The sequence below is a fragment of the Mixophyes fleayi genome, chromosome 9 (genome assembly GCF_038048845.1).
Source record: "Mixophyes fleayi isolate aMixFle1 chromosome 9, aMixFle1.hap1, whole genome shotgun sequence".
Classification (NCBI taxonomy): Eukaryota; Metazoa; Chordata; class Amphibia; order Anura; family Limnodynastidae; genus Mixophyes; species Mixophyes fleayi.
This window is the reverse complement of record NC_134410.1, coordinates 66,483,992-66,496,354: the sequence shown is the minus strand read 5'-3', so window position 1 is coordinate 66,496,354 and position 12,363 is coordinate 66,483,992. Positions and strand designations below refer to the sequence as shown.

The window sequence follows — 12,363 nt, the reverse complement described above, 5'->3', positions numbered from 1 at the left end:
GAAACGGATTTAACGTAAGTATATAAATCCTCTTTTTTCTTTAAAAAGGGTCCCCCCTCCCAAATGTGCTACTAACACAGCACAAGTTTGGATGGTAACACTTTAACAAGGATATCCACAGCATGGGATCCCCCTGTCATAATGTCAAAAAGACCCAGCCTGATCAGGACGGGGATTTTGTTATATAAGTGTATTTGAAGTTCATTGCTGGTTTGGGGTGGGGGTACATTATATTTGTGGGCCCAATTTCACTAGGGAATTCAGCCCTGTGCTGAAAAGGGAAGTGCTGATCGACATTATGACAGGGGGAGCCCATGTTGTGGTTTTCCCTGTTTTAGTGGTTAGTGTCACCGGTCCATCGGCCATAGTCTAGTGCAGGTAGCGGCTTTTTCGGGGGCGTGCGAAGGGGGGTTCCCACGCGGTTCATCCCCGCAGAAATTGAGTTGGTAGCCCTTTTTTTATTCTTTCTTTATTATTTTGAAAGAAAACATTAAAACATCAGTCATTATCATCAAGTTAATTATGGGGTCTATCTGCTGCATGGTAAGCTTTAAACATATCTTCCTCCAGGTAGCTTATTTTCTTAAGGTAAGTGCAGCTCAAAACACCTGTAGTTGTGTTTTTTTGTGTCACATTTTACGTCTGTGATTCTGACATAAAATGCTTCCAACTCTACTTCAGGGCTTGTGTATTCTCTACTACTTTCTTTTAATTTACTAAAGCTTCTGAAAAGGAAAAATGGAGGTGTTGTCCATAGCATCCAATCAGGTTGTAGCTATCATTTATCTATTACACTATAGAAAATGATAGCTAAAATCTAATTGGTTGCTATGTGCAAAATCTCAACTTTTCCTTTTCAAAGCTTTAGTAAATCAACACTGTAGAGTCAGATGCAGATTTTCAATGCAGAGATTACCTGAGTGAAATGAACACCTGTTCTGTGTCTTGAGAAAGCTCGGCCACAAACTCCAGAGCTTTAATAGCTACATTCTGCTGATTGTTCTATAAAGACAAGCAAGATATTGTTTAAGTTCATGTACTTTCTGTCCCATGTACTTTCATTGAAGCATTAAAGTAAAGGATTAAAACCACACATCAGTAGGGACAATTCTTACTATTTATATTTTTCTATTACTCCACAAAATATATCAGAAAATGTAAGGTAGCATTGCAGCTATTAACTAGTTATTGTTTGTCAATACTTGCTAATGTAAATAAAAAAGATGAATGTTATAAATACCAAAAGCCAATCTTTCCCATACCACTAATTTACAATGATTAACCTAAATTAATTAATTTCCCCAGAATGGTTATTATTATTATTTATTTATTTATAAGGCGACACAGGTTCTGTAGTTTCGGACACAGAAACTAGTAACAAATAGATGAGATACTACACATAAGTAGCACAGATGAGTATAAGTAATGCTATGGGGACTCACTCAGAGTGCAGCAAAATCCATGACAGGACGTACAAGGGAGTCTGACAGTAGACAGACATTGGACAACAGGTAGAGAGGACCCTGCCCGCGAGAGCTTACATTTTAGAGGGAAGGGTGATGAGAGACTTTAAGATCAGCTGGGAGAAAATGGAGATGGCAGGCGAAGGAAGAGGAGGCAGGGACTGGCTGGGCCTAGGCCAGTCCAATAGTAGACTACCTTGGGCTGGGTCACTGGGCTACCTGCATTTTTTTCCCTTTAAAATAGGCTGCCAAGTCGAGTACTGCCCCCCAGGCTAATATTTGCCAGCCCTTCCCTGAGAGGAGGTGATGGATAAGATGGTCATGAGGTGGTAGGATATGCGAGCTTGAAAGGGTGAGTTTTGAGTGAGCGTTTGAAGGACTGAAGGTTGGGGGAGAGTCGAGTGAGGCGGGGTAGGGAGTTCCAAAGAATGGGTGCAGCATGGCAGGCAGCGTCGGACTGGCCCAGCGGGGTCCCAGGTAAATCACCGGTAGGCCCAGCTGTCCGATACCCCTGCCCCCTTTCACTAGGGGGCGGGGCCAGAATGCAATCCGTACAGGGGGAAATGTATAAGGGGCCATGACTTGTTTGAGGGCTTTCTGTCTGTATATTACACTGGCAGCGACCCAAACTGCTACTATTCCCAACGAAGTGCATTGGAACAGGCACACAGTAGTAATCTACTTTAACCCTAACAGGCATCCTTATCAGGCAACACAGTGCGTTCCACAGTGAAAAGCATGGGAGAGCTATGAAATGACACAAGCGTGACCCCATTTATATAAAGATTTGTGTACATTCAAGCAAGAACAGATCGTCTGTTTTTCATCGAGCAGTCCATTCTCCCTAGGCAGCCCGTAGTCTGAATACATTTACAGCTTGATGACAGCAGGTCACGAAGAGAAGAACTATACAATCTGTGTGGGAGGTACAGAGCTTGTCAGAAACTTGTGATAGATTTAGCTTTGCTGCAAGTCAGGGTGTTAAACTTCTCTCACTTTCTTCAGTCTTGCCCTCCCTTATCTGTGCTGAATGACTGAAGTGTCAGGGGAACTAGTTTATCATTTTTATTATTATTACAAGACTTTAAATAGTTCACTGTGTATGTCCCCCTTATCCTCCAATACCTTTACTTAACTTAAACTAGCTTATCTAAAATAACCACATAGAGACATATATAAGTTTGGCAAAATAAAAGGTCATACTTTATTAAAACTTAAAATAACCTTTTGGTGGCAGAGAAAGGGCACAGTTAACCCCTTAAAGGTAAGTGTAAATTCAGGGAAAAGCACCATCACGATTTAAATGCGTTTGGCTTAGGGCCTCAATTGTCATAAATAGCTCACTGTGTATGCCCCCCTTATCCTCCAATACCTTTACTTAACTTAAACTAGCTTATCTAAAATAACCACACAGAGACATATATAAGTTTGGCAAAATAAAAGGTCATATTTTATTAAACCTTAAAATAACCTTTTGGTGGCGGAGAAGGGGCACTGCGGTACAGCTCCCAAGCTGAGACATGTAAGTAACTTAACTAAGGCGAAACCGCCGTGAATCCATTTAACAGGGGATCTCCATCTCTAAGCGTGTATAATGCACTACTTGGCGTCAGTGTGCCTGTAACCCCTCTAAATCACTCTTGCCCCCGATCACCAGGCGAGACAAGGGACCCTCCTCGCTGTAGGGCTGGAGAGTTCCTGCTGCCTCGAAGGGGACAGTGACCTGCGGCCAAACAAAAACTAGCGCCTTACTTCCCAGCCACTGATTGCAGTGCCTTGCTACCACGCTGCGCCCCACAGACCTCAGACCGCCACCATCTAACCACAGCATAACAGCACACCTTCTCGAATCCTGCTAACAAATAATCCCATGCCCTCTTCTGTAAAGTGCACCCCATCCCGTCTAAAAAAGTGAGGTGAACCTGTCCCTTACCCTATATGATTGATGACTACACCCCCTAATGACCTGGCTACCTTACGTATTGCACTGTTTAGCTTCCTCGCCATGGTGGACATGGACTTCAAAGGAATGGCGGACCTCCATGCTAGTCGGGGAATTAAAGCCGACCAGCCGATGATAATGGCTGGTCATCTGGAGTGAATCTGCTGCAAATCTTCTCTAATTTGTATAATCAGAGCGAGGGATTTACCTGTCCCTAAATCGTTACCCCCTGCGTGGATAATCAGTACGTTGGGAACACCCCGCTGTCTAATTTGTCGTGACAACCAGGGCAAGAGGTCGGGCCACCGCAGCCCCCATCTACCCAGCCATGTAACCGACATGCCCATTGGAAATGAAACTCCTGCCACATCATTGATATACCTGGCCGCCCAGAAGACAAAAGAATGACCGAAAATCCAAACCCGTTTTCGGGTCAGCTGCACACCTGCAGGTAAAGAAAACAGTGTTAATTGAGCATGGACCCCAAATTAAATTGAGCAACGCAGCGAGCCTGCAGGCAGATGTTTCACACAGGATAGGAAAAACAGTTGGGAAGGAGGTGGGGAAGGAGGGGGGGGGGTAACGTGAGGGAGGCAGGCCACCCAGGCGAAGGTAAAAACCTAAGGAAAACCCTGAATGCTCACCACTAATCAGGACTTATACCAGGGAAACAACAGGGAAAATCCCTTCGCACCCTCGCATAAAAGCGATAAGCAGAGAAGCCCTGGGTAGCACGCCCAGAGAGACAAAATAGATTAAAGGGGGGGGGGGTTGAGGGGGGGAGGGGGTGAAATGAAAGGAAATGACAGTAGAAATTGAAGAACAAAACAAACATGCACAAAATCAATAACAATAACCATTAAGGAGCAGTATGATCAGGCCTAATGTAAGTCTTATAAGCGGTAGACCTCCAACGGCCCAAGTTCTTAATCGCCTCCATGGGAGCTCCCTCCATGGTGGCCTCCATGGCTGCCCCAATGCGAGAGGAATGTGTACCATACGCCGCAACGTCCAGGCCCAGGACATGAAGGGACCGCTTAAGTATGGATGTAAATTGGTACCGGGTAAGGGGCGAACTATTTTGGTGAACCAAAAATGGGAGATTATCGGGCCTAACCAATCTCAATTGTGCGGTAAGGTTGACCGGGCAGATATCCCCGTTTTGATGGGATGGTATGTGTACCCAGGCTCCTCATCCATACTGATCTGTCTTTGAGCCTGCAATAAAGGACTCCATCCTTCCATATGACATGCTTAGCCTGCAGGCCTGAACAGGCGTGCGCTTTAGATTTGGCCACCAGCTTCGAGATGCGAAACGTGGCAAAAAACGCCAAGGTAAAGACCGTGCGGAACAATAAGCATTCATATTGCCGTATTACAGAATGAGGGTTGCTTCTACCCGCTGTCGCCCTCTGTAGTTTTCTACAAAATACTCATCCCATAGGGATCACGCGGAAGGCAAAATTGAACCGTCCCAATAAATACTGAACACGGTGCAGAAAACTCGAATTGCTGTGTAAAACTATGTTAATGCCCTCGGACAGCTTAGCGACTTTATCTGTGGGAAGTCTGCAGTACCCCTCCTTGGAGTCAATTTCAATGCCCAAAAACGATAAGAGTACCACGGGCCCCTCGCTCTTGTCCACAGCTATGGGTACACCTAGTACTGTGAACATCGCTTGCACCAAATACAACGTGTCCTGGCATACTGTTGACTCAGGTGGGCCTATGATCAAAAAATTGTCAAGATAGTGGGCAATGCCCCTGCAGCCTGTTCCAACCTGAATACACCAGTGCAGAAATGAGCTAAACTTCTCGAAAAGGGCGCATGATATAGAGCAGCCCATGTGCAGGCAGCGGTCAACATAGTGATGTGGTGTCTAAAACCCATATACTGGTGGTGGCAAAACCCATATACCGTGGTGTCTAAAACCCATATACTGGTACGAGTCGGGATGAAGAGGCAACAGGCGAAAAGCCGACTCTATATCGACCTTGGCCATTAGGGTACCACGTACGCATTCCACCACCAGGTCAAGGGCGGACTCGAAAGACTGATATGTGACTGTGCTAAGTGAGGAGTCTATTGCATCATTGACTGATTGTCCAGCAAGATATGATAAATGCTGAATAAGCCTAAACTTCCCCTCCGCTTTTTTAGGGACAACGCCTACCGGTGACAAAATAAAATTAGGGATGGGAGGTTGCTAAAACGGACCTATGATGTGGCCAACCAAATTTCTTTATTTATTTTTGCATCAAGTATTTCAGGGAAGGCAAGCGGTGATTTCAGATTAGTGGGAGCTACCGTAGGTAAGGGGCCCTGAACCGGCAATTTAAAGCCCCAGTGGATCCCGTTATAGAGTAGTTTAGCTGTGGGTCTGTCATCCTAAAGTGTTAACCATTTGCTTATTTCTGACAAATTAATTGGCGTTGGGGCCCTGTAGTGCAGACACTGTCGAAGAACCCCTTCCCCTGGTTTCCGGACCTCTGGATCTATTACATTCTGTGGCAGCGTGCTGTGCGCCGCAGGAAGCACAGACGTGCTTTTACTTGCATGTCGTCCCCCTCTGGCAGGCCCCGGAGTTGAAGTCACAACACTTCCCTTTAGAGGGGAGGGCCGACTTTGCCCTCCCCGGTCCAGGAAACCTCTTATGCTTTATGGGGTGGGTAACCTGGCTACTGGGCCTCATCAGCTCGATCCAAGTGTATAGGTGCCTAACGGGAGGTTAACTCTACCGCTCATTCGTTTTCTAAAAAGCTTGTCATATGCCCGCCAGACTGCGGGCCCGTCTTTAACATACATGTCACTTACCAGGTGCATGTATCTCCATACCTCTGTATGCTCGGAAGGGCAAGATACTATATACACGGCCGCGAAAACGCAAAACCCTTTTATCTTTCTGGGGAAAGAGCGATAACTATCCTCGCCCATACCGGTCCTCTCCCCCGCTGCTGTAAACTTCTTTCTGTCGATGTCTGTCAGAGCAAACATGTCAACATACGTGCCCCGTCTTATCTTGTCTTGCATACTCAGTCTAATGCCGTACGTCAAGGCTAAATTCTCAATCTGCCCCAATTGTCCTACTTGCGAGTTGGCATCAGAACCCAGGGCCGGGGAAGGTTTTCTAGCATGTTTACCCAGCAATTGCATCTCCAGAAGCTTCAGGAGTTTGCGAGGCCTATGCCCTGAGTCAGAGGAATCCTCACTTGTGGTTGACTCTGGTGAACTAGGGTGATGTGATTTGCGTAATGTGACATTCGTGCACTAACCGCTGGTCCCTGGATTCCCACTATCGGACATAGCTCCTTCAGCTGCCACGGACCCCACTGCGTCAACAGTTCAAGCCGTTGCCAGCTGCGTTCCACCGGTTGCGTGTATCATCACGCCAAGGCCGTAGCTGTCGCCATTCCCTCAGAGTGTAGACTTGTCTGCTGGCCACAAGTTGCTGTACCCACGGGTGCTCTGAATGCTAGAGGATTATTGGTTAGCTGTGGAATTGAACTGCCGGTTTCTCCAAAAGGGGTGTCCCGTGTACCTGCTATGTGCGTGTCGTGCGTGTGCGGTAAGGTGAAACTGTCCCGTGCGTGCCTGTAGTGATAAGGATCATATCGCTGCTGGGGGGGGGGAAGGCCCTTCTGGGGCTGGCCTGGCTAACATCACGCCCGATTGAAAATACAAAATCTATGGGAGGGAATTGCCATTGGTAGGGGTTGTCGGCACTGGAATGGTTGTACGCTATAATAATATCGTCTGAAGGGGTATATTGGGACCTGTGCGAACCCAATTCGCCCTCCTCTTGTAATCCACCCGAAAAACATGTGTTGCCCTCTAACGCGTATGGCGACCTATCCCGCTCGCCGTGACGAGAGAAAAGCCCGGGGTACACCGGAGCGCACAGCAACAGCCTCTGGTCCCGTACCCTCCTGCTAGTTGTGGTTGACCGGGCATATTGACGGCTTGAGGAAAGGCCCTTTAGACGTTTCCTGAACCGCCTCCTGGTTAAGGCTATCCACATTGCCATTGACTGTGCTAGCGGCAAACCGCCACTCCCTGTAACTAAAAGGCCCGGGTGGGTTGTATGCCGGGGCCGAATTATAATCCCCTTGAAATCAAAGAGTGATCTCCTGGTGTGCTCCCCCTATGAAACTGTGCCCCCCACGCAGACTCCCTTGTGCTCTGAATTAGGAGTGGGCTGTGTAATGTGCGTATTGTCGCTAACCAATAACGATTGTCGAACCTCGATTTGTGTTTCCAACGCACAAAGATTTATTCGCAATAAGTGGAAAAAATATGCTCAAGCGATGTAATAGTAAATACAGCCGTTACTTAACGCAGGCGCTCTGGATCCAGTGCAGTCATTCAATCCTGAAGTCTGGGGACAAGAAGTCTGCCCTCTGGATCACAAGCTGCTGCTTATATACACAATCAAGTACAGTAATACAATGAAGATGGTATGGCTTGCATCTATTGGTCCGGGTCTCAGGAATGTCCAAGGGGTCGTCAATCATTGGCTGGTTCATCCTAAGGAATCCAAAGGAGGGGGTCATCTCTGCAGGGGGTATGCTCTGCTCTTCCCGCCAGAATTCCTTAGTCTTAAGTAGTTCATAATTCCCTATCATTCATAACTTGCGTACGCACTCTGCGATTCCCTCGCAGAGCGCACCAAACAGTAGGATATGTAACAAGGTTCATTATGATACCACTCATGATGTTATTCCTTTAACCCGTTCTGTGTATTTCACTAATATGCATGTAACTCTGATATAACATATAAATACTACTATATTTCGACATAACTGACTATGTGTTGCAACTACCAATAATGTGTACTATTTTATAAGTATGCGTGTTTGTGCGAATGTATGGTAAAAGACCAATTACTGTTGCTGCCACGTGTAGTGGATGAGTACGCCCTTTCACGCCGTAGCGTGCCCTTGTACGTCATAGCGTACCGTACGCATCTTTTCAGACAAAGACAACCAAGTTTGCTAGACTTTAATTGAAATGACTTTATCCAATTTGCTGACTTCGACAGTTCCACCCTTTGATAGTGTAATAAACTATCACCCAATCACCGTTTCAAGTTCAGGATTATACAATACTTCTTCACAGACCATGATCTCGGTATCTGGTACCACCCTTTCAGTCTCTTTACTCTTATGAGACCGTTTTCCACACTTCAACACAGTAGGAACACATTTGACAACTAAACCAATTGCTAAGATGACACCCAGTATAAGGAGAAGGAGCTTACCTACACTCGCAATCATTTCCTGTACCCACTCCCCCAGACCGGAGAACCATTTTGCTGGGTTCAACCACGAGAACCAACCCGCCACCTTTTCCCCGACCTCATATAACGAAGAATTATGGCTCTTTCGAAATTCCCATTTCAGCTGCAAAATTTCATCCATCTTCCGGTCTATAACCTCTTTAGGGTCTTCCGTATTATTAGTAATGTACGTGCAACATTTGACACCGAACTGGGTGGCCAGTGTCACACAGTACCCACCAGTAATAGAGGTGAGATAATTTAGTACCAGTCTATGTTGCACCAACTCCTTCTTGTACGCTTGTAGCTCCCTTCCAGTATACCTGAAAGTGTCATCATACATCTCGGTGATATTATCTATTAATTTAGCTAGGTCTTGGATATATTTAAAGTTTAATGTTCCCCGAGCGGTCCTGGTGAGATCTAGAGCAACCATAACTTGGAAACCAGCAGTTTCACTAATCAATTTTGTGGCTATGGGTTCCTCACCAGGAATCATATTTCTCTTGCCACGGTGTTCATACTGTGTGTGTATGTATGGTGGTGATGTAGTCTTGTGAATATCTACCATTTCTTCATGAGTAATAGTCATGATTTCAGGAACCAGTTTAGCTAAGAAACACAAGCCCTTGGAACTCGGAGTCACCCAGGAATAAGCTTTCCTCCCACAAACAAAATACACATCATCAGGGAGAACATAAGGAACAGTATGCCCATGAATTATATCACACAGAGTTTTGATAAAACTACCCATGCCTAGTGTCTCCATCTGCTCTAGACACGTGTCGGCATTAATGATATTTTCACATTTATCTGTAGAGACTTTTCCAATAGATACCTTCTTATGTTTGGTTATGCGCCCTAACTTGTGACTTCCATCAGCATTCCTGCCTAGTAGTGACCTTGTGAGTCTCTCTCTAAAATGAGTGTGGCGAGCCATTGTCTGATCTGATAGGTCAGCCTCCCAATTCTCCAGGCGCTTTGCATGAGATATGTTTAGGCACAGCAAAGATCTGCCTATGGAGTATTGTCGAAGCGTCAGACTAGGGGACCTAGTGTTATTGTACCTCCCTTCTATGGGCCTCCCACCCCTTAATTCGAGTACTTCGGATATGTTTAGCGGGAATGGCACTAGTCCTATGTTATGCTGCCCTTGAGGCACGTGAGAGCACACCCAACACTCAGTTTGGTTTAGCACCTTACCCACCAGGGAGTGATAATCCTCCAATGGATGCCCGCCTATATTCAGAGTACTGGGGGACTGGCATCGTTGGATGCATCTCTCGTCAACTAGGGAGTTGCAGAACTTGCAGATACAATACTCATCAGACAATAGCCCCTCACACTGCCTCCGAGTTCCTGAGCTAGCAGACCTTTTCATAACCCCTGGACCAAGTTTGATAATGGGCTGCTCAGGATATCCTATTAACTTTTCTTCGGCCTCCATTTCATCCGTATCACTCCCAGAACTCTCCTCCATCCTCCATTCTCCTTCACAAAAATAGAATGTCCTAGAAAAAGTAAAAACAAGGAAAATCCTGGAACAAAAGAAAAACAAAAACCGCCACTCCATCGCTGGAAAGATAGTTCTGAGGCAACGTCTCTGGTTCAGGTGTCTTAACTGCAGGCTTTAGGTCTCCCGGAACAGGCTCACAAGTGACAGCTCTATGTCGTCGGTCTGAGTCTTGTCTTGCACTTTCTCCGGATTATGGACTCTCCTGCAGTGGGTGGAATGGACCCAAGTGTCTCTCTCTGCAACCTTCAGTGATGTAGTACTGGTCAGCAGCACTTGGTACGGGCCTTCCCAACGGTCTGTTAAACAACCTGAACGTAAGAAATTGCGGATCATAACATAGTCTCCAGGTTCAACATCATGACAGTTCGTTTCTGGCATACCAGATGACAGCATTTTTAGTTTTTGTTGTTGTTGTTTCAGCTGTCTACTCATTCTTATAAGATATTGTACAGTCACTTCATTATTACACTTTAAGTCGTCTTGTGGACTCACGATCAAATGAGGTTGTCGTCCGAACAGTATCTCAAAGGGGGACAGATTAAGAGGAGGTCTAGGAGTGGTTCGAATGCTGTGGAGGACCAACGGCAAAGCCTCAGGCCATGCCAACCCAGTTTCAGCCATTATCTTACCTAGTTTGTTCTTGATAGTACCGTTTACTCTCTCCACCTTACCACTGGCTTGTGGTCGGTAAGGGGTGTGAAGTCTGCTACTGATTCCCATGAGTTTACACATATTTTGGAAGACATCACCAGTAAAATGGGTACCCCTATCACTTTCAATGATTCTAGGGATACCGAACCTACACACAAAGTCTTGTACAATTTTCTTTGCAGTGAACACAGCAGTATTAGTGGCTGCCGGATATGCTTCTACCCAACCGGAAAACACATCAATACACACTAACACATACTTCAGATTCCTGCACGGTGGTAGTTGGATATAGTCAATTTGTATTACCTGAAAAGGTCCGTCTGTAGGAGGGATGTGGGATGGCTCAGTTGGAATAGTTTTCCCAACATTTTTCCTCAAACAAGTAAGACATGACATTGCTTTCTTACCAGCTTGAGAGGAAAATCCGGGAGCACACCAGTATGCTCTCACCAGTTTGCACATACCTTCTTTACCCAGGTGAGTCAGGCCGTGTGCTGCTTCAGCCAGGCTTGGATAGTATGTTCGGGGAGCTACAGGCTTACCTTGTCCATCCCTCCAGAGTCCTGAGGACTCTTGACCACATCCCTTCGCCTTCCAGACCGCCTTCTCCTGCAGGGAACACAAATCTTGCATTTCAATTAATTTCTGCGTGTCTAATGTCTGAAAAACCATCATAGTCTCGGTCGATACAGTCATAGGTTGCCCTGCTGCCCATTTAGCAGCTTCGTCTGCCCTGTTGTTGCCCAATGACACTGGGTCTTCTTCAAAGGTATGGGCTTTGCACTTTATGACGGCTACTGTTCTGGGTAACTGTATCGCTGTCAGAAGTCCTTTTATGTGTTGTGAGTGTGCCACTGGTGTACCTGCTGCTGTCGTAAAGTTTCTAAGACGCCAAAGGGCCCCAAAATCATGCACTACCCCGAAGGCGTACCTAGAGTCAGTATATATGTTGGCTGATTTACCCTCTGCCAATTCACACGCTCTCCTTAGTGCTACTAGTTCCACCACCTGGGCTGAGTGAGGTGGACCAAGGGGTTCAGCTTCTACCACATCCTGATCGTCTACAACAGCGTAACCAGTACATAGCTCTCCTGTCTCTGTCTGTCTATGGCAACTTCCGTCTGTATAAAACATAAAATCTACATTTTCTAAGGGGGTGTCACATATGTCGGGCCTTGCAGTAAAGGTCTGATTCAGGTGTTCCATACAGTCATGCGTGTCAGTATTCTTGCCTAACTCATCATCAACCAGGGTCTCCTCACCTCCCACCCTTTGTGTCTCTTGAGACACATACGGAAGGTATGTAGCTGGATTTAGGGTGCTACATCGTTTGATGGTGATGTTTGAGGGTGCCATCAGGGCTAGTTCCCACTTTGTGAATCTAGCTGAAGAAACATGTCTGGTTTGGGCTGAATTTAACAGAGCTGATACAGCATGGGGTGTATAGATGGTTGAATTATGTCCTAATACTACATCCTCGCTCTTACTTACTAGAAGGGCCGTTGCTGCTACACT

General features: G+C 46.1%; 1 protein-coding gene across 1 annotated transcript in view; it reads right to left on the bottom strand.

Annotated features, from left to right (window-relative positions):
* The window catches only part of TEX11 (testis expressed 11), a 391,710-nt gene that overhangs the window by 175,880 nt on the left and 203,467 nt on the right, over window positions 1-12,363 (bottom strand). The window contains exon 19 of the mRNA XM_075184491.1: window positions 917-1,002. Within this exon, the coding sequence (XP_075040592.1) occupies window positions 917-1,002 (86 nt within the window). The remainder of the gene's footprint in view (window positions 1-916; window positions 1,003-12,363) is intronic.